The sequence below is a fragment of the Thunnus thynnus genome, chromosome 2, assembly GCF_963924715.1.
Source record: "Thunnus thynnus chromosome 2, fThuThy2.1, whole genome shotgun sequence".
NCBI lineage: Eukaryota > Metazoa > Chordata > Actinopteri > Scombriformes > Scombridae > Thunnus > Thunnus thynnus.
Genome location: NC_089518.1, coordinates 16,382,830 through 16,404,929, shown reverse-complemented (window position 1 = coordinate 16,404,929; position 22,100 = coordinate 16,382,830). Strand labels below are relative to the sequence as shown.

The 22,100-nt window shown below is 40.5% G+C and overlaps 4 protein-coding genes and 1 long non-coding RNA gene across 9 annotated transcripts; 1 reads left to right on the top strand and 4 right to left on the bottom strand.

Moving 5' to 3' along the window:
• Positions 1 to 544: 544 nt before the first annotated feature.
• Positions 545 to 5,833, bottom strand: polr3d (polymerase (RNA) III (DNA directed) polypeptide D). Of its 2 annotated transcripts, none has more exons than XM_067606330.1 (9): positions 5,688 to 5,833; positions 2,673 to 2,834; positions 2,494 to 2,537; positions 2,253 to 2,407; positions 2,045 to 2,169; positions 1,797 to 1,959; positions 1,359 to 1,606; positions 1,117 to 1,269; positions 545 to 1,007 (listed from the first exon to the last, which is right to left on the bottom strand). In XM_067606330.1, exons 2-9 carry the CDS (start codon positions 2,832 to 2,834, stop codon positions 891 to 893), a joined length of 1,167 nt encoding a protein of 388 aa, XP_067462431.1. In that variant the 5' UTR covers positions 5,688 to 5,833; the 3' UTR covers positions 545 to 890. The 2 variants fall into 2 exon arrangements, with proteins under 2 accessions (XP_067462431.1, XP_067462422.1); XM_067606321.1 differs by lacking the exon at positions 5,688 to 5,833 and adding an exon at positions 4,848 to 5,024.
• Positions 5,834 to 7,600: 1,767 nt separating this feature from the next.
• LOC137194379 (phytanoyl-CoA hydroxylase-interacting protein) lies at positions 7,601 to 14,076 on the top strand. 3 transcript variants are annotated; one of them, XM_067606246.1, is made up of 5 exons: positions 7,601 to 7,774; positions 10,114 to 10,290; positions 11,515 to 11,689; positions 11,892 to 12,009; positions 12,101 to 14,076. In XM_067606246.1, the coding sequence occupies exons 2-5, from the start codon at positions 10,114 to 10,116 to the stop codon at positions 12,645 to 12,647; spliced, it is 1,017 nt and encodes a 338-aa protein (XP_067462347.1). In that variant the 5' UTR covers positions 7,601 to 7,774; the 3' UTR covers positions 12,648 to 14,076. The 3 variants fall into 3 exon arrangements, with proteins under 3 accessions (XP_067462347.1, XP_067462355.1, XP_067462364.1); XM_067606254.1 differs by lacking the exon at positions 7,601 to 7,774 and having other exon boundaries at positions 8,240 to 10,290; XM_067606263.1 differs by lacking the exon at positions 7,601 to 7,774 and having other exon boundaries at positions 8,240 to 10,290; positions 11,892 to 12,037; positions 12,105 to 13,984.
• Positions 10,725 to 11,482, bottom strand: LOC137194412 (uncharacterized). Its single transcript, XR_010930963.1, has 2 exons — positions 11,340 to 11,482; positions 10,725 to 11,256 (listed from the first exon to the last, which is right to left on the bottom strand). It is a non-coding gene; the product is annotated as an uncharacterized lncRNA (long non-coding RNA).
• ppp1r3c2b (protein phosphatase 1 regulatory subunit 3C2, duplicate b) lies at positions 13,765 to 15,439 on the bottom strand. Of its 2 annotated transcripts, none has more exons than XM_067606275.1 (3): positions 15,316 to 15,439; positions 15,125 to 15,204; positions 13,765 to 14,859 (listed from the first exon to the last, which is right to left on the bottom strand). In XM_067606275.1, exons 2-3 carry the CDS (start codon positions 15,136 to 15,138, stop codon positions 13,998 to 14,000), a joined length of 876 nt encoding a protein of 291 aa, XP_067462376.1. In that variant the 5' UTR covers positions 15,139 to 15,204; positions 15,316 to 15,439; the 3' UTR covers positions 13,765 to 13,997. The 2 variants fall into 2 exon arrangements, with proteins under 2 accessions (XP_067462376.1, XP_067462382.1); XM_067606281.1 differs by having other exon boundaries at positions 15,312 to 15,353.
• A 1,995-nt stretch (positions 15,440 to 17,434) lies between these two features.
• gins4 (GINS complex subunit 4 (Sld5 homolog)) lies at positions 17,435 to 21,754 on the bottom strand. Its single transcript, XM_067606232.1, has 8 exons — positions 21,461 to 21,754; positions 21,281 to 21,367; positions 19,857 to 19,970; positions 19,669 to 19,766; positions 19,495 to 19,583; positions 19,224 to 19,314; positions 18,967 to 19,071; positions 17,435 to 18,657 (listed from the first exon to the last, which is right to left on the bottom strand). Exons 1-7 carry the CDS (start codon positions 21,560 to 21,562, stop codon positions 18,975 to 18,977), a joined length of 678 nt encoding a protein of 225 aa, XP_067462333.1. The 5' UTR covers positions 21,563 to 21,754; the 3' UTR covers positions 17,435 to 18,657; positions 18,967 to 18,974.
• Positions 21,755 to 22,100: the final 346 nt, after the last annotated feature.

The window sequence follows — 22,100 nt, the reverse complement described above, 5'->3', positions numbered from 1 at the left end:
ATTTTCCCTAGGACGGCAAACTAATGACCCGCCCCCCCCCCCCCTGCCTTTGATTGGCACCCCCTGATATTCTTTCCCTAATCCTAACCAATCACAGTCCTCATACCTCAACCTAACCAACCTAACCAACCAAACCAACGAGGGCAACGAGTACTAGCCAATCAGAGGCAATCAGAGGGCGGGTCATGACTTTGCCATCCTAGGAAAAAAAGGCGCAAGATGGCACATGTCCTGCCCTGACACCTGGTGGTGAAAATAAGATACTACAAAATTGCAACGTCTTCAAGTTTGTTTGACTGCAAAGGCTTTAAATATTTTTTTAAAAAAACACAGAAAAATGAGCAGGATACTGTATAAAGTTTTTCAAATGCAATTTTTTTCGATACTTTGAGCACTACAAACAAAATCCTATTCACCTCCATTGTACTTTTTTGGTGACAGACTTGCACAAAACATGGGCCAGTAAAACCAGATATGTATCTGCATGGCACTAGTTGAGATTTTTTTTTTTTAAATCAACAATTTAAAGCATTTCACAATAACATACTGTCATAACAAAAACTTTATTTATTCACACATTTACATCCATGTACAGTCTTGTCAAGTCATTTCAGATACAGAGAAAAGAAAAAAGGTACTGAAATTTGGCACACCATTCAACATTTGAACCCTGAATTAATATGCCTATTCCACAAGAAAAATATGAACAGTCGTGTTTCAGATTTATATAAAGTGTATTTCAGTATGTTATTAGAGCCACTTTCATCTTTAATACTGCACAGAGGAACAATCTGCTGCCATTGGTATTGTATTGGATATCAAGTTTCAGCGATACAGTCCATAGTAACAGTGAACACCTTTATCAACACCACAACGCACCAAGGAGAGCATCAAGCGCTGCTCTCCAGTAAAGCCTCGAAGTCTGGTGAGCAAACCATTTTGTGTTTGACATTCCCTAATACAGTCAAGTCACCTGTTCGTCCCTCCGTACCAATAGAGACCAGTTCCTGAAAAAACAGGGGGTAGAGGGGGAAGGAGAAAAGCATGTCAGATGTTTATTTATTTACAGATACAGACAAAAAGAGAGAAACATCAATGAATATACTACTATCATACTTGAAGGAAAGAGCACGATGCTCCTAGAGACACATCGAGTGTCACTTGTCCCAGTATGAGCTGTACCCGGCCAGACTTCCGCACCAGCATCTTTCCTACAAGACCCTCCCGCAGATCTTTCAGATTGCAATTATTTTCTTCAGCTGTCTCTTCCTGTTAAATATTGAAAAGGCGTTTACACACACACACACACAGCACTGATCTCATCATTTATTTGACACATAGACAACAGCTAAATCTACCTGAGACTCTGTCTTCAGAAGCACCGACTGCCCGTCCTCTGACTGCACCTCTGTTTTCACCGGCCTGTGGTCTACGGTGGGCGGCTGGCCCGGCAGCGAGTCAGGCAGCTGCATGAAGAACAGCTCCTCACCTTTGCTTAGACTCCACCTGTGCAGCAGGTCAGGCAGAACTTCGGGCTCGGGGAGCGGAGGAGGCTTGAAAATAGCTTCCACCTTCTTTATTTCAGTTTCCTCCGGCTCCTGTTTCACTGAAGAGAAGAAATTGTGCATTTTGAGTGATGAGCTATATGGACAAAGCGCTTCTAAGTCAAGTCCTGCTTTCATAAGATATTGTAAATATTGGGAAGACAAGCTGCATATTTTTTTTATCTTTATTGCAAAATGTTAATACCTCTGTCAAAGTAACAATATAAGTAAAGTGTATATTAGAAAATTTACCTTCTACTGCAGGTTCCATGGGTTCACCATCCTCCTCTACCTTCTCAATTTTTACAGCAGCAGCAGCACTAAATTCCTCCTTGAATCCCCATCCTGATACAGCGAGGGGAAGCTGGACAGGGCAGCTCCTCTGCTCACTCCTCAGGAAAGGATCATCTATAAACTGAAAAAAATGCAATCGGTATGAAAACGGGAAAAGCAAAGAAAATACACTTGATTAAGATTTGAATCCCCGGACCATGACTCACATTGTCTCGATCCAGCTTGCGTAGAATCTCTTTGGTCTCCTCCTCAGTCTCTCTCTTCTCTTTTTTGATATTGATGATGGGTGAGGGTCCCATGCTTGGAGCATCTCTCTCGCTTTCATAGCCACCTGTGTTTAATAGAGTAACTCACTTCATTGCAGTGTTAAAGACATGAGAGAGCAAGTAGGTGGTTATCCAGCTAAACTCCTACCTCTCTTTTTCATCATCATCTCTGCAGGTCCCTGTTCAAAAATAGAGTGGGACTGGATGACCTCAGGGCGACCCCGGCCCCTGCCTCTTTCTCTGGGACCTCGGCCTCGATCCACATCCCTCCTGTCTCTCCTCTGCCCGACTTCAACTTTCGTTCTGTCGTAAAAGACAAAGTTATTGGTCAACATTCAGAAAAATAGTTAATAGACATTGTTTTCTCTTGAGGTCAATTGTGAACTTACTCTTCTTTTACTTTTCGGCCAATAATGTTGGGTGCATACGTTTTCTAAAAAACAAAAAACAAAAGTTGAGTATTTCAATAATTACATTTATATAGCAATAATTGGAAAATGCATTTTATGTTGTCTACTCAATTTTCAAAAAAAAGTGTTAATTTTATACAATACACACAGTATATTACCTTCTTCACTCCCCCGAGGGTGAGGTCTCTAGAACGCATCGAGGGGAGACGGCCAGGAGAAATGGCGGCAGATGGTCGGCGACCCATCAGAAGACCCCTGCCACTCCCTCCAGGGGTTGGCACACGTTGACCATTGGGATCACTTGAGCCTGAATCAGCCATCTTAAACAAGGATAAAAGTGGAGAATAAAGACCATGTAGATGTGTGAGCGTTAAATAATATGAATACTATTACTTATTATATTCATATTACCATTATTGTCATGATTGAACAGTTAACTGGTAACTTTCTGAACTTACTTTAACACTCTAGCTGAAAAAATAACTCAGTTTTAATTATGTTAATTGTTATTTTAATGTTTTTGTGTTGTTTTTATTTTTTACTGTTTTTGATGCATTATGTAAAGCACTTTGAAATGCTCTTGTGAATGAAATGTGCTATACAAATAAACTTGCCTAAATGTCTAAATCTAGTTGTTTATCATATTTATATTTCTCGGGATATTTCTCTGAAGCACCAACCAACCAAACCAATTATTACCAAAATAATAGATCATTATCAATATCTTGGCACTCAGTCATACATATAGTGATATTTTGCATAAGTTGCGGTGAATTTCTTCACATATTGACTGTTGCAATAGGAAAAACACAACTGTTCAACACCTACTCCTAATTTACTGCACATTCTTTCATTACTACAATGACTATATAAGTACTATTGATGTCATGTGACTTGTAGACGTTCAGTCAGCCACCAGTACATCTCAATTCTCTTATTTGATATTCCCATGCTTGAACCAGAAGTTGTTCCAATCCGCCATTTTGAAGACCCTCTCAAAGCTTTTATTTCTGCTCTGCGGGGTGACAAGTGAGGAGCAAGGAGGGATCTTTGAGGAACCATGAGTGAGGATACACAAGAGCAGCTTTCATGGAAGTCTTTTACCGGCCGACACGAACCCTTATTGGATATTAGTTATTGATTGGACGCTGCAGCTGAGAAGACTGATCACAATATAACTGAGTGGAGACAGATTACAGATTAATCTGATATCCAATAAGGGGGCGTGTTGGTCGGTAAAAGACTTCTGTTCAGGCTGCTCTTGTGTATCCTCACCAAGTGGGTAGTTCTAGGTCTGAAAAATGAAGCCAATGTGGAAGTGCCTTAAACCTGCATTCTCTCTAACGGCCAGCAGAGGGCAACTACACTGGCTCCAAAAAGAAGTCTGATTGTATAGAAATCTATGGGAAAATGACCCTACTTCTCACTTGATTTATTACCTCAATAAACACTTTCCTAATGAAATTATGGCGTCAATCACTAGGTTCAAGTCTTCTTCAATACAGCATGATGTTCATTTTGTAAATTACTGCCCCATGTAATTTGAATTTGATAATAAGGCAGGGTATGATTTAGGGCGTGGCTGCGTTGTGATTGACAAGTCGGTAAGTAACCATAGTGTAACCCCAGATTCACAGAGTATAGCCATAGCTATTGCTATTTCAGTGTGTTTTCAGCTCATGAAAGTTAATTGTAACATTTTGGCCGACTAAAAAAAGTCATGTTCAGTTTTTCCAGTAAGTACATTTTGTTTTAATGGTTTTAAGCCCATTTTTTGCTAGTGAACATTAGCATTAGCATTATCACAATAGACTGTAGGTCATGGATGTATGAAGAGAACTGGATACAGGAAGAGCGCCGGGCTTTGAAGCAAATTTGACATAGTGACCAAATCGTTTAACTACGTCACCTGATGCACACTGGCCCAAAAAGCCTTTTTCCCATAGACTTACATTGTGAAAGAAACATCTATAAATCAGCGGATAAAATTTTTTGAGCCTCACAACCCCCGCGAAATGACTCGTCTCACTATCAGAATTTGATCCTTTCGATCCGATCACATTTCAAAAGCTTAGAAGAGCTGCATGACTGAATTGTTTTATTCCCATTCAAGTTAGCCGGAGGGCTAAACCGGAAGTAGCCCACTCAGCCGGAGAAAGTCACTAGTGTGCATGCTCTGTGGGCCCAACGAATATGGAAGCAATGCGGAAAAAGTTGAACTTTTTTGGCTTCATGTGCTACTGGGCAACTTTCACAGGAATGAACAGGGCCCTGCCTCTGACGCTGTATCCAGTTCTCAATATACATCCATGCTGTAAGTGCACTGTGCTAACCAAGCTAGCAGCTAGCGTTAGGGACGTCTGGCTCCAAAAATCCAAGATGGCGACGGTCAAAAATGCCAAACTTGAGGCTTCAAAACGCAAGTCCACAAACCAATGAGTCACGTCACGGTGGCTATGTCCATTATTTTTATACAGTCTATGATCCTCGCTCATAGCCCCTCAAAGATCCCTCCTCCCTCCCCAGAGCAAAAATAAGAGCTTTGAGACGGCTTTCAAAATGGCGGACCAGAACGACTTCCGGTTCAAGAGAGGTTGGAGGAAAGATCAAATAAGAGACTTGAGATGCGTCCCTTGCATCTCTCCACACATCCTCGGTGGGAGGGGCACGTGGATACAATTATGAGACTTGAGATGCACCCCAGTATCAAAAAGTACCAGATACACTCATTTACATAGTAAACCTGCAATGAGATAAAGGTTATACAGAGTGTGAATACCAGCTGTAGTCTCACCGCTACTAATCATCATTGAACATTACTGAACGCATGGAAAATATGCAGAAATGCAATTATTTATAATGAACAAAATCAGTGTTTTTCCTGGATTGAAACATGTATTATTACTAAAGCATTAACCTCAGCAACAACATTAAAGTGCCACAAACAAGTGACAGGCGTCTCATGCACACATGTCTAATGACCACTACAAACTGCTGTCTTTTCAGCGACCATGGCACAAAATATGAACTCATTTTGTGTCCAAAAAACACAGCAAATATCCAGCAACACGTGGCCAAATCTCAACACGAATACAGGGAGACAATACCGGGATGATGCATTTTAACACTGCCGATGTTCACTTTTGACACACACATTTCCTCCGGATACTTACGTTAAAAGTAGTCGGATGTCCTAATTAGAGAATAACTCCAAAACTTGAAAAAACAGTCATAACAAATGGGTTTGTGCTAGTGCTGTTTCTGATACTGCATGATAACACACGCAGCCATGACACTTCCGCAGTGTCATCAACGGGTGTTCATGCGGATCAAACCTGCGTAAAAGAGTCGCAGTCATCAGTTTCCCACTTAATGCACGGGACAGTTTGGACATAATCTAAATATTAATTAATTAATTAATTAATTAAGCTTAGAAATGTGATTTGGCTTGCGTTACAAGCCAATTTCTAATCAAATGTGTCATTTTTCCAATCTGCACTTAATGCACCATCCCAACAAACATTACCTCAAATTAGCGTTTTCAGCTTTTACATGCAAAATTCTGAAAATAATTAATTATATATAAAAAAAAACAACAACATTGTTTTGGAAAGACAAAACAAATAGGTTTGTTAGTGATGCAAAGACCAAACAGACATTCAGTGCATTTACTGCAGGTGTTACAGTAAAATAATAATAATAATTTAACTGTAATGCAACATTACAGCTGACATTAGAGCTATAGTATGTTATTTATGAATACCAGACAATATATAGTTTCATATCACAACATCGATATAATTTACTGGAGATATATTCCCCAGCTCTGCAATCACAACTGTAAAGTGCCAGTTCTGGTCCTGCTGCATGGACAGTACACTGTAGGTGGTAATGAAAAGTTCCTCGACCCTGAAATACAGGGGTCATTGTCCTTTTCTGACATCACACATGGTTTATGTAAATTGGGCTAAATTCTATACTAAACACACATGCAGCCAGCCCTCCTCCAACAAACTGGCTACTCCCATCTCTGGAGCGGAGAGGGTTATTTGGACACAGGCAGGCTGTCATGGCATGACTAATGATGGATGATTGCAGTTTAATTACACTCTGTGGGTATCACTTATCTGTGGCTGGCTGGGAATAAATGAAGCTTTTCAATACCATTCACAGTCTGTGGAATTATAGTGATATATCTTTGTCATTTTTTTTCATACAAATATGATGTGTTTGTGAAAAGACTGCACTCTCACCATCAGTGTGTCCCTTATTGTTATCTGGCTTTATACTATGGCCTATTCATTGTTTTAGCAGCAGATTATAGCCATTAATCTGTGGAAGGTCTCTTGTGATTATTATTTTTTCTAATCTCTATTGAAATCCTAAATGAAGTCGTCCCATGAGGTTGAACCAGTAAAAAACATCCCACTGAAAATTAATGCCAGTGGAAATCTGCTTACTCTGGACTTACACTATGGCATCCCCTCCCCAAGGATGGCCTGAGTGGAGATGCCCCGTGGAGTTAGTCCATATGGCATAACAGTTGGCACATGTATATTTTTGAGGTCTTGATGGTGCTCTATGTAATTTACTGGGACATCACTCATGACATAATCTCTTTTGGATACTCTGTAGCAAGTGGAGCGTGTATAAAATGGTTATTTCTTACTTCACAGCCTCTGTGTCCATCCATGTCTCTATATCTGAGAGGTGACATTTATGAAAGCAGCTAAGTGTTCGGTGTATATTAGAGTATAATGTGTGAGGATTTTGTGCCTCAGGCAGACTTACTAGCGAGTGTTGTGATGTGTATGATTGGCCGGCAAGAGCATGATGCTGACGAGGTTGACTGAGTGTCTCACCGTTGTCACGCTCCAGTCGGAAAATTCCCATTTTTTATGCATCTTTTAGGTTTTATCCATCCTGTATGGCTGCATATAGGAGTCAAGTAAACATCATCCTCAGAGCCCACAGCAAAAATGAGATTGGGAGGGGGGAGGAGGTGGTGGTAGTGTGTGTGTGTGGGGGGGGGAGGTTAGAGTGTTTGTGTGACACAGAGAGAGAGAGAAAGAGAGAGAAACAGACGGAGAGCAGGAGAGAAAGAGAAGCCAGTGTGTTCGTTTCACCTCCTAATCAGTTTTCCTGGGGGATCTGTCATCGACTGCAGCAGAGGAGGCAAACAAAAAGCGGAAAAAGAAGAAGACAGTAAATTTCAGAGCTGCTGTAATCTTCTCCCATCTCAATTTGGAACATCATACAAGTAAGGAATTATCTTAGATCAGCCTGCTTGTAGATGCTTGTGGTGCACAGAAAAAAAAACCCCACTGTGATGTGCTCTCAGTGTATGCGATATGATATAATCCTAGGATGTGACAGCGCGTTTCATTTGTTCATTTCTCAAGTCATATTAGACACGGGTCAGATGATTACTAAAGTTGGGGTGTTCTAATGCACGAGTTTTATTTTCTTGTTTCATTCTCTGCTGATGTACACACATATATGCATTAGCTGACATTATTGTCATCTTCGGTCATTTATCACATCCCACCAATGTCATCTCACATGAGATTGAGAGAATATTTCATACAGCCGCATTTAATATAGTTCATGTAATGAGATTGGTGCTCATATATCCAAATGTTAATTGTGCGAGGGGATGCAGCGCATAATATAATATTAATCGCACAATATTTCTTTTCGACAGCCTGTTTATTGAACTTCACACAATAATTCTTGGTATTTAATACTGTGTAATGGTGTTTTCACCTCCTTTAGTTTCAAAAATGCACTGAGAAAATGAACCCTTTTCTTTCTCTGGTCGTTAAACCATCTAAATATATTGTTAAGTCCCCCAGAAGCAAAAAAAGGAAAATCACTTTGAACCACAGAGTTGCTGTCTGTGCCCTGCTCCATATGCATGAATGCAGCAGCTTCTTTCATGATGCTCTCTCACAGAGATAACATCTATGTGTGTAATAGATTTCAGCCAAAGTAAGAATTTAATTGAGCACTTACAGCTTGATGCACACACACACAAACAGTTACTCCTCAATACTTAATAATTTCGGAGAAACTGGTTATCAAAGCTGGTGTTGCAGCAGAGAGAATTGGCTCATATTTCATTTTACAGACCAAAACATAAATGAGGGCAACAGGATTGTGTGAATGGTATGGAAACCTCTATTTGAACTGCGTTCGATCCAAAAGTGGAACACACAGACACACACACACACACACAGATGAGGGGGCTTTGATGAATGTCCTGTGAGAATCTCCTCTTGCCCCATTTTCTATCTCAAAAAGACACACCATGGCAAGAAATGAGAACAGCAGCTGGAAAACAGACGCGTGGAAACACACGTGCGTGATGCAACAGCTCTCTCCCCTGGCCCCCAGTGCAAACGAGCTACCGCACAAATTTCACAGTTCACAGGCTTTAATGAGCTGCTGCAGCCTGTCCATCATAGTGACTGGTGAACACCTTAGCAGACCTTGCAGTCAGACAGTGACACCAAGGCACCTTCGTCCTGTGAGTGATGCAGCGTCACACAGACAACAAAATGAGCATGTTATGATTGTTGTGCAAAATTGAAAGAAGGTTATTTTTAGGTGCATGTGTGATTTAGCATATGCTGAGTGTGAGAGGGCTTGGAATAAGGGAAACATGCCATGTGCTGAACTGATGTTGAGATTCCAGATAAATAAGAGAGAAAATGCTTTACTAGAGCGGCACGCAATATCACAGGAGATGAGTGCAATAACAAGAACGAGAAAACTATGGAGGAATAGATGTCTCAGGGCAAAAGAAGATGACCGTTGTGCACATGCCGCAGAGACTCAACATCAGTTCAGGAGAGGAAAGGTGACAGCAAATCAAACACAACACAGGCTGACCAAAAGATTACCCCCAGCCCTCTACTCAAGGCTGTGTGCAGCAGCCTGGATCAAATGGCTGATGGACAACTAAGGAAATATAATCATACATCATCTGCTGCTGATATTCCCCTATTTTGACACAAACGATATAAAAGCTGCTGGAAGATTTCCTTCGAGTTGCGAGAAGTCCACACGCTGAGCTGTTTTAAAAAGGAATGCATTTCAGGGAGGAGGCAAAAGAAAAAAAGTTACCTTTACTTTAAATTGTTGCTGAGGGGTGCAGCATTTGCTCCTGTTTGTAAACCCCTTCTTTGAGAATTACAGGAGAAGATTGAGAGAGAGGCAGCAGTCGTGGTTGCTGGGAGACTGCTGTAGGTGGATTATGAAATGCACGGGGAAAGCGAGAGGCCAGTCACTCAGTCAGGAGCATATCGAGTTGTGTAATAAAGGGAAATGTCAGCTAAGGGCAAGGAAAAGGAAAAAGGAGCAGGATGGTGAATAAAAAGCCGAGACACAGATCTCTAAATGAAAGGTTAATTGGATTCTGTTCGAGGTGTTCTCAGCTGTGGTGTTTCTGAACTGCTGTACAGTGTCCACTTTGGAGCTCTCTGTGATACAATTTAATCTCTCTTGGCAGATGTTGCCATCCTCCAACACTGGTATTACACTTGCAGATTACACTCTGGTCTAACTATCCCCTTTTATCTCTCGGTTCAATGGCAGATGACAGAAATGGACGCCCCTCTTTCCACTCCCTGCAATATCCAGATATGTGAGGTGACCTGTGACTCTTTCCGCATCATGTGGGACATGACCCCCGAGGACACTGCCAGAGCCACACACTTCTTCATCGACCTGAGCCGCAAAGAGAGCAGGGACCCCAACCGCTTTAAACACAGGGTCTGACAATGTGAAACTGCTGCACAGCCTTATGTACCTTCCTCTGTCCGATCCAATCCCTACCATCTTTCATCCCATCAATCTTCCCACTGCTGTCTAGGTTCATATTTCAGATTCACATCAATGGCCAGCATTTCTCCTCATACAATGTAAAATATGTAAAACGCATATCTTATTGAGGTCTAGTAGGGTTAACAGCCCTGTGATTTTCTGCATTAGTCTGGACACAGAAAGCAGTGGTTGCGCCCTTTCAGTCACTTCCAGTACAGGCGAAAAGAAAAATGAGCGCAGTCAACAGCTTCAGGCCAGTGATTCACTTGTACATTGTTTCCTCTTAAAATGGACAAAAACTGCAGCTGCAGCACACAACAGTTTTCATGTTAGTTACACCCAATGCACATCATTAAACTCCCAAATTAAGAAAAGCACAGACGTAATGCAACAAAGAAGAGTTTAATTTACAATGGTTTATCTTTTTTTAATTGTATTTGTCAGGGACTATTAATCTTAAGCAGTGAGAAGAGAAGCTACCCGCTACTTTCCATCTGCAGTCCCTGTATCGAAACTGCATTTCTAGCAAGCACAACATATTATTTTAATGCAGATGTTTAATTATTTTTCTAAAATTGCACTTGAGGAAACAATTGACATTTTCACACTAGTTGAGTGCCCAAAAAATAACGGTGTTCTCATCATTTACATGATCAATTACAAGCAAAACACAGTGTTTAAATCTGGACCCAGTAGCTGAGGGGTAACATTTATGATCCCCCTTCACTTCAGATGCAAAACTCTGACTGTAATTATGGCGTATAATTGCAGCTGGCATTCAACAGCTGAAAAAGTGCTTTTGTAAAGTCAAAGCAGGGATAGGACTCCCGAATTGAGAATATGTTCTCTCTCTCTGATGTACAAAGTGGCACAAACAAACTTGCATCAGCGATGTTGCTATGGATATATGGGCCTCTGAGCCTGGAGTAATTAGCTGCGCTTCTTAGAGGACTTGGCCAAAACAAAGCCGCTGATTTGATTAGATGTATCCTAGTTACAGCAGCTTGGGCTTGAAGTGGAATATCATGCTAATAAGGCAAAGTTTATGGAGGGAAATGCTAGACTTAACAATTGCATTTACATTTCCTTTGAAATGTAAATGAAACACACAGCAGCCTGTTATGACCTTGCATTCTGTCCTTGATGTCAACTCCTTCCTACTTTATCCTTCAGGATGTGCCAACCAAGCTGGTGGCCAAGGCCGTGCCTCTTCCCATGGCAGTGAGGGGGCACTGGTTCCTCAGCCCTCGGACGGAGTACTGTGTTGCTGTCCAAACTGCGGTCCGCCAGCCGGATGGTGATTACCTGGTGTCAGAGTGGAGCCAGGTGGTGGAGTTTTGCACAGGGGGTAAGACATGCCATGTCTGACAGCTAAAGCACTGATAATGTATGCCATAAAATATGAGCGCTTTAACCAATGTTATACAATATAAGAAAAAAAAAGCTGCAGTGTGGCAAAAACAGTTCTGTTTTCAGCACTGGGTAGTCATTAGCATTTGAAAGCAGTGAAGACTTTGAAAATGATTACACAGCTCGTGTCAACTTTGCAGACTATGCCATGGAACACCTACAGCAACTTCTTGACAAGGCCAAGGGCTCTGCAGGGAGGCTGCTGAAATTCTCCCTGTTTTATCGCAACCAGCATCCAGACTACTTTGACTATGTCAGGTCAGTGCTGCATTCTAATATTGATATTGTATACCTAAAGCCATGACAGCAGCCATAAAGTCTAATATCCTTTCCTCATTTCTTGGATTAGAAAGGAATGTGGAGGATTGATGCGTCCAGCCCTAAAGGACAACAGTGGGAGTCATGGATCTCCAATCAACGGCAAACTGCATGGAGTCTTCTTCAGCTGCAATACAGAATTTGATACAGGCCTCCCTCCTAAAGACTCCCCATACGGTCCTCTGCGGTTCCACATTCCAGCTGGAAACCTGCTTAACCCCAACATCTCCCTGTATTTCGCAGACTTCTACTGTATGTACACAGCCTACCACTATGTGGTGCTGGTGCTGGCCCCTGTTGGCTCAGAGGGAGACAACTTCTGTCGCACCCGTCTCCCCATGCTGGACTTGGCCTCCAACCCCTTCCTGACATACACTGCCCCCCAGGGGCCAGGGGAGGAACCCCTGTACTGCCATGCCAGTGATGTCATCCTTGAGGTGCTTTTCACAGAGCCGGTCCCCTTAGATCAGGGCCCCGTGGAGCAGATCAGTGGGCACCACCAGCTTATGAGTCTGACCACAGCCAACGCCAAGAAAGACCCAAGCTGCAAAGTGTGCAACATCAGCGTGGGCCGCTGACAGATATGACGATTTATGACAGACCTGGGAGTGTGTGAGCATAAAATGCTTAAACACACAGCGCTGAGCCCATCATGCGTAGGTCAAAACACAGTGGAAACAGCCTACCTCATGGGGTTTCTGCATGCTGCTTTCCCTCTTCCCCCCTGCCTGGACTAGGATAGTGAGTATTAAATAGAAGACTTTTATAATATTTATCGCAGAACTCCATCATAATCACAGCTGGAAATACAGTAAACATCCATCCATGACCGTTGTAACAAAACATAACTGAAGAAATTATAGGCTTGAGAAGACTGGAGAATGACAAACCAGTCATTTGTGCTCTCTGGTCTCCTCATGGTTTTTTTGTTTTTTTTAAATGTCTTTTTCAAAATTCAAAAATGTCAAAAATGTGTTTGATTTCATTTTTTAGTTTTGTTGAAGTTTGATGTTGTTGCTTTACAAGAAAATTGTCTTTGATACAGCCTGGTGGTGCAAATGCTAAAAGCATGCCACTTTTAAAAGTCAGTGGTTTTAAATGTTACAGAGGTCATGATGATTTTTTGCTATTGTGATAATTTTTGCTATTTCTACTTCTTATAATGACCTCTCTACAAAGTCACTGCCAGATGTTCTTTGTCTTTAAAAAAAAAAACATATTATATATTATATTGTAATTGCCAAATGTCTAATCAGTAATGCCAAATTGTAGCTTTCAACATCCCATCCATTACTTTACTATTTCTTTAAAAAGAATAATTACAGTTATGATTAGGAAATTCTTTATAATTCTTATAACACATGGTGTCAAAATCTTGCATGACAGACTTTGCTGATGAAAAGTGTGGCCCAATGTGACAGTGAGAGCAGGACCATTCAGTGAGGTGGGTTTTTAGAAGGAAGGTCCTATCTCAAAGATCTGTGCTATCGGTGTCTGTCAGCAAGCCTCAGCTCTATAAACAGAGCTCAGCTAAGATTAGCTTTTCTCCTGCTATGGGGCTTGTGTTTGTCACTGCATAGTAAACTCTGACCTATTTGGGAATGCCCAAAGTGAAAGGGATCCCCTCCCTGATGCACAAGAGAAATGCATGTGCATGGGACATGACAAGAGGGTGTGGACTGACACAGAAAAGTCTACCATTTGATGCTTTATATTAAAGAACACTGGAAAAGACAATGTGAGCAAAATGTACATGTTTTACATATTCTTTCTCTATGAAACAGCAGTTACTAAGATGCCTAAACATTTATGAAAAATAAAAGTACCAATTCAAAGTGAAAACCATGAAAGTGTAATAAAATTATTCACTTCATCTCATCTCATGAGTGCTAGTACATTAAACAGGGAACATTTCTAGGCTGAGAAAGTCATGCCCTTTCATTGAGGCTCTTTCCACGACAGAGATGTGAGCTCACACACACAGCAATGCTGTAATTCTGTCCGTTGTTGTTGTCCCAAAAAGTCTTACTCTGCCCTCCTGGTAAATAACTTAAACAGAATTCTATCTTCCTCTTGGCATCAAGCACTTTAGGAATATCAATGTAAAATTCAAAGATATCTGTCTGTGGTCCTCCAAAGCGTTTCTGCACGTATGTACAGGGCACATTTCTGTAGCTCTGCCATGAATCAAAGGTGATGCGTACATTCACCTCCTTCTGGAAGCTGATGTTTCTGACTCGGACGGTACCTTCAAGGGCCACCTCAGTAACACTGCAGTTCTCCAAGGTAACCATGCTCTCTGCAAGCTTGGCACGAAAGGCTTGGAAATTTTCAGAGGGCTGCGGGAAGCCCAGTTTGAGCCGTGTTCCTGGGCAGCAGGTGCTGACAGTGCAGCTGTAGCCATCCTCTTTAATGCTTCCCGAACCTTGCAGCGATGGCAATAGGTCGAAGTCAGCATGCTCCTCTTTGTCAGAAAAGACTCGCACATCTGTTAGAGACAATCCCTGTGAGTCAGCAAACACCACATGTTTGTTCTTGATTGGGATCAAAATGTCATCATCGAAGTCATCCAATAAATCTAAGAGAGGGTGGGTCAGATTTGCTTGGCCCAAGATGTCAGAGGATATCTGTTCTGAAGCTGCAGGACGGATGCAAGGTCGCAGGGGCTTCAGGATGGGCACCCAAACATGAGGACACAGTTCTTTACGTTGGTTCAAGCACAGCCTGACAGCAATCTCCATAAGTCCAGCTGACTGGGCCATTGACCCTAGGCCAACCATCGGCAGGACACTTGCAAGAGATAAAAAAAAATGGCTTCAATAAGTACTGCTGCCCTGGAAATATGATCAAACTTTTGTACATACTTTAAATGTGCCCTAACTTGGCTGTGAGGTGCATTATGGAAAGCATCACCAGATTAAAGTGACATATTACCAAAAATAATTGCAATCAACCTGCACATTTTTCTTCTTATTATTGAAGAAGTGATGCAAGATAATGCACCCCACATTCTGCAGCAGAGTCACCACAGATTTAATTTGCATCGAGCTCTTACATTGTGCTGGACATCTCTATTCTGGTAGTCTGGTGCTCAGTCAGTGCAGGAAATACTTTCTTCAGTGTTTGTTTGGAGTCCTAGAAAAAAGAAAAACATAGTATGTCAGTATTAAAGTGATGGTATTTTCAGTGTTGCACTCTGCAGTTATAATTTCACAAATATATCTATAAGTCTTAAGTCTTACTTACAAACTCCCATGTGCAGCAAGTTGTAGTCTGCAGTCTAAGTCATGCCTTTGCCTGCAGGAGAGTCTGGCGTAACGTTCTATTTATACTACCTCATGTTGTATTCTCCACCCTCTCTACTGACCAATCGTCTGAATATTGTGGTTTTTTGTTCTTCCAATGCTGTTTTGGACCTGCCTATAATACACATGTCTTTATATTTAGGGGTTCAAGCAACAAAGCTTGCTGCTGGAGTCCTATTGTTTTTGATCTCATTCTCATTTTTCTTCTTTTTTTTCTCAGCCAAAAGTGTTTGTGCATCAAAAGCTGTAAGACCAAAAGTCACCAAAATTGGCAGGTGGGTTGCAAATTCCACCCACTAGACACTACTAGGATCATCTATGGACTTCGCTGATCTAAAGTTATCAAAGAAATTTCGACATGTCAATCTATTTTGAAATTATACATTTTTAGACCTGTTTCCTCAAGTTCAAATTTACATAAACGCTCACAAATCAAAATTGGCTTTTGCAATTGTAACCAAACTTGGTGCATGTGTTCGGATGCTAGGTCCAAGCTTCGCTATGCAGTCTTAGGATATTCTGCCCCTAGTTGGCACCACAAGTGTGAAAAGTTTATACTTTGTAATTGGCCACATGGATTCGTACGAAATTCAGTTGGTAAAAAAAATCAAAATAAATCACAATTTTTTCAGTATATCCACTGAATTGTGACAAAAGTTTACTTCACTGCAACCTATGGTCAATTCAGTAGTCTGTCCTTTTATATTTTTCAAAATATGCAAAATTTATTAACATCTATATCTCCAAAAGTCTTCACTCATATACTATCAAAATTAACACAGACATTCTCTAGATGGTAGATATCAAGTGTTTCAAATGGTGTTCAGATCAGTCAAATGGTGAGTCCACAGTGGTATTGAACATCTTGCTGTAATTTGTACTGTATGCACATTTTCTATTTCATTCATTTTTTAAAACGATTTTCACCCCAAAATTTTTGTTTTATTAACCTCTCTCTTCTCTTCTTCCCAGGCCTCCACCAGTTAGATGGGTTAGGGTTTTGTGTTTTGTTTGCATGCATCACAGTCATTAATCCAAGTTATTCATTCTCATTGACTTCAATGCAGTAATTTACTAATTGTATACAGATATAAGTTATTGTTTAGTATCAACTGCTGTCAGAGGTAACTGTGTTATCCTGATGGTCTAATGGTCTAAACAGGTTCTCTGCAACTGTAGGGTCACCTGTTCAAATCTGACATGGTGCCAATGTGTGTGCATCCTCGGGGTTCTGTTGTGACATCTTATTTTAAAACTTGTCAAATTATGTGCTTGTAATATCCACAATCTTGCTTTAATTGGTATTGTAAGCACAACATTTTCTATTTCATCCCATTTTTGAACAAATTTCACCAAAATATTTGACAATACACCTGAAACCAGCAGAATGATGTGTGATTTTTTCAGAATTTTATCACCAACATTTTGACTTTTGTAAGCTCAAGTCATTTGCATCTGGTCTTCTGCTCTAAAAATGTCAAATTTTGCAATTTTTCGCAATCTACTTGGACCCAGATTGTTGCTGCTTGTGGCTATATGAAACTTAAAGTTTGTGTGAGTTTGTATGTAACCTAATTCAGTGTCTGACTGTCAGTATAAAAACAAGTTATTTCACCAGTATCATAGCTGTGAAGATTTAGGTCAAATTGTCTGTGCCGTAACATTAGGACTATATTGCCCAGTGTTGATGAGATGATGAAGTTCATATAGGTCAGCTGGTGTAATTCTACTCTCCACTGCATTGTGGAAACTATTCCTGTCATCCAGGGCTATACTCTCAGGACTGTCAGTGGACACAGGTCTAACTGAGGCCCGGGCCTGCATCCAAGCCGCCTGCCTGGCTCCTGTCCTGAAGGGATCACTGTCCTGTAGCCTGTCAGCATGTGTGACACTGAGGAGTGCTGGATTACAAACGACTCTCAGCATGCCTGTCACTTGACTGAGGAAGCTATTTAAGTTTTTTGGCTTTGTAGAACTCAGGAGGTAATAGTGTTGTACATGAATCAATCCAAGTACGTGTTTATATATTGAGTTACATGAAACATGTACCACACACAGAATTCCAACACGTACTGAGATTTATTTAAACACCAAATCAAATTCAAGGGCATTATGATCACTTACAACCTCCAAATTGCTCTGCAAGAGGTTGCAAGATTAAACAAGTAAAGAGGCAAATTATTATTATTGCATGATGAGAAGTCCAAAAATATGAATGGGTACGCTGGGTGTTAAATAGATAACAAAATGAAATGCTTTCATAACAACTAAATCATTTACAAAAATTTGAATGGTTTTATTTTTCTCTCAAATCAACAATTTCAAAGATTATCAAGGTCTAAATGATTCTGTTTTTACAGCGTTCAATTACCTTTAATGCTGCTCTGTATGTGCTGATGAAAACAGGAGTTTTATTCAAAATCTCCCGATAACACTGAGTTATAGGATTTATTATCAGCAGGATCAACAGTGCAGTTCAAGAAGGTGGCACGTAGGTCAGTTTTGCAATGGCCACTCTCTCTCAGTCCCAGTTCAAATTACTTGGGAATTTGTGTGAGGGCAAACAATGACAACTGATTGGCCCCACTGAATCTCTTACATAACAATGCTATTACAACAGTTACATGACAGTAATGCACATTAATGTAATTGTGTTATTCAAATATGGCAATCAAAAGAACTCAAGCAAACGGACATGCACATTAACATGTGCGCCTTGGGCTTGTAAACACTATGATGCACTGATGAAATTTCACCTTCGAGTCATTTGATGCATCTTGTTATTGAGCAGCAGAGAAAAAGTCCATGAAAGTCTAATGAAAGTCATCTGGATATAGTAACAGGAAAAACGATGAATTAGCAGATTACACAGACTTGCCTTTGCCAGTCTCACAGACATCAACACACCAGAATACATTGTAATTATGTAACCAAACCAATGCTGTGACATGATTAACAACACAACTAAAAATAACATTAAGAAACTGAAAAAGCTGGTTTGGTGAACAGGGTTCATTCATCAGCAATCAATTCTCATAATATTACACACTTTATATTTGCAATTCATTTTTTTCTATTTGCTATTCATTTCTTGTACTCATGTCACCCCAAATGTCTTTGTTTGTATCCCACAAGTTAGTGCTTAATCCTGACAACAGTGAGAAATAAATGTGATCTCTGCAGGTTAAACTGTCCGTTCTTTACTACCGCTGTGTCACAAAAAGGAGCCACAGCTAATTTTATGACCTCCTGGAGCCAAAAACTTCCACACCAACAGAAGCACCTGTAACATAAAACACACCATGTATTAATTGTATTTTATTGTTTACTGTAGTTCAGTGAAATTGCAACTCATTGTAAACACATTGTGGTTCTTGAAAGAGACACTTTTCTTTCATAATCAGTTGCTAAGAAACAATGAGCACTGCAAAAAAAAAAAAAAAAGAGCTAAAAATAAATCCAGATGTCACTGGAAAGCAGGTGCTTATGTAAGATCTGCAGAAATGAATTAGCAGATGTCTGTACAAGAGGGTGTGAGGGCAATATTAAGTTAATCAGGAGAGATGACACGTTCAAGTTCATTGTTGCTTACCTCGACATTTAAATTAACTGCACAGCTCCACTTGAAACGAGTGGTGCTATGGTTCGATAGCGCATTAGATGCTGAGAGCCCTCTTCAAGATCCACCACGTACTCTCTAAGAGAAGAGACACGCAGGGATATTATCAGCTGCTTCAGTATCTATGCAGAAAAATTTAATTGGGCTGGATGTATAAAGGTAACACTGCCACCTACTGGATAAAGAAAACAGTGACAACGTATTAAAAAAAATGTTGATGAATTAAGTACCTCTGATCATCTGTTTCGGGCTCAACCAAGATGTTTTCCTGTCTCTCTTTCACTCGCAGGAACACAAAGGAGTCCAAGCAGGGCTCTGGTACTGGGATTACATTAAAATAGACTGGATTTAGTGTGACGGTCAGCGAAAATGTCAGAGCAAATGCCACCATCTGCCAGCGCATGCTAATGGCAGTATTTTGGGCATAGCTCATCCAAGACCTGACAAATATGAAGAGAGCCTGTGAGCTAAAAATAGAGATGGGTGTAAGAGAAATTTTACCTGCTTTGAGCATATCAACTGTCTGTAGGTTGGGGGGCATGCGCTTCAGTGCTACAGCCTTCAGGTAGGTTTCTGTGTTGGCATAGTACCTGGATGCCGGAAAAACAAACTTGTGTCAGGTAAAGTAATCATAAACAAACAGCTCAAATGACCGATTTATTATACTGCACTCACTCTTTGGCAAAAGCAAACTCTTCAGGTGAAAGCAGCGACGGATCTCCTTCACCTCGAGACTTTTCTCTCTCGAGGACGTGTGGGAAGAATTTTTCGATCTAGACGTGGCACAAAAAATAAGAAGTTTATGTCATCCCCGGGTGAGATGAAAGCTTCATTGCTCAAAGTGTACTGTTGACCTGACTGACCTTCTGCAGACGAGAGCGCAGGTAGCTGCTGAGCACAAAGCGGATCCTGTCTATTTCCATGCGATGGACACTGGCCTTCGCATCACCTTTTTTCACCCGCTGCAGGTTGGCTTCCTGATGGACGAAAAGTCATAACACTGTCAGAAACGAACATTTCTTTTATTCAGAGTATGTCAATATAATCACAAAAGTAAAATAAGCAGAACATATAACAATTTGATAGATCTGTGTGGCTATAATCTGCTTGTTGTATGCCAATTAAATGAGTATTCTGGTATGAGTGTTTAGACTAGACACCTCACAGCTGGATTTGGCATTTGGACTCCTGACAGCCACCGTGTAACCTCAGTCACAGTGATACACAATTAGCCTACATAAATAGCTTCACATTTGTTTGAAGCTCAGCATGGTAAAGCAATCCAACTCACACATGTTACTGTACCGTGTGGTACACTGTATATGTGCATTACAAAATGAATGAACTCATAAGAAACCAAATATCCTTTCTTACTGATTGATTTATACATATATTTAAGTCAATAAATTATTTAGGCAGACAAAAAACCCAAAGTGTTTATTTGTCCTATTATGGAAGGAGGTAAAGCAAGCAATTAACCTGAAAATATGATATTTTAATTAGTATGAATGACTAAAACATACAGTTCATGATAAAACTGCTTTGTCTGGTGATTCACCAGTCATTTGCTGGTTCCAGGTTCTCAAATGTCAATCAGTCAAATGTGATTTGTTGTTGTAAAATGAACATTTTAGAGACTGTTGGGTTAACAAAACAAGCAATTTGAAAGTGTGACTTTGGGCACTGGGGAATTATATGGGGCATTTTTCACTATTCTATTCTAGTATTAATGACTAAACAGTTCACAGTGGTCAAATGTAACCGAGTACTGTACATTTACTCCAGTACTGTATTGAAGTATATTTTTTTGGTACTTTACTTGAGTATTTCCATCTCATTCCATTGTATACTTCTACTATACTATTTTCAGGGAAGAATATTGTAGTTTTTACTTTACTACGTTTACCTGACAGCTGGTTACTTTACAAATTATGATTTTACACACAAAAACATATGATCCACATTTGAAATATGAAGCACTAGTATAGATTAAACAGCCCAGCAGAATATATCAGGTGGAGCTGATATAGTTCATATTAGCTCCACCCGCATCAACTACAAGTGCTGGTTACATATGAATGCATCAGTATCATCAAATTATAAAATACATATACAGTATAACTCTCACAGGAGCCATTCTCTTATTCTCTTCAACTTGAAAGTACATTTTTAGTGCAATTTCTTATTCAGATGGGATTGTGACAACTTTCATACTGAATATGTGTGACTGTAAGCTATCAGGAGTGTGTCTGTGCATAAACAAAGAGGGACATTTAATTGTATTTACCATGTGAGTCAGCTGCTCCATCACACACTCCACCACCTCTGATTTGTTCTCCAGCAGCTCCGGTGAGAACTTCTCATTCAGCCAAGCCTGTGAGTGACAGAGAGGAAACACAACTGTGAGGTCTGTGCGCCCCATGTTCACTATCATTTAGGATCATTTTAGTAACATTAGTTAACTCACTTCTTCCAGTTTGGCTATGAGCTCCGCCGGGGTCATAATAACATCCTCCTGACTGTCATCTTGGTTGATGTCGCTGCCGTCGTCAGACAAAGCGTCCGACATGGTTCTCTCTTTACGAAGTGCGCCGACAAAATATCGAAGTTAATCGAAATGTAAACGATATGTTGGACTATTCAATATAATTTGAAAACGATCCAAATAGAATAACTTTTAAAACGTTTACAGTACAGACAACCGCAAACTGCAGCGTGTATTTACTAGTGAACACCTTGTTTATTCGCGCCACTGAAGCAGTTCTCGCGAGAGATATTATGGTATTTCATCCCCGCGTAGAGGCTGCAAGGCAGGGTTCGTCACAGGCTGTTTAGTGTGTACTGCTTTTCAACACGCTTCACCACTCAGATGCTTTACGTTATAGATATTAAGGTTCTCTTAAGTGTCATATTTGGAGTTAATGTCCGCTGTTTTTACTTAGTGATTTCTACCTAATTTAACAGAGCAAGAGCCAGCTCCTATAAGTCGGTACTCAGGGTTTTGTGTACACATACACCCTATGAGTATAGTGCCATATGGTATATACAGACGGGTGAGAAATTAAAGGAAAAATCTGTACAGGCCTGAATGCTTGACCCGTACAGTG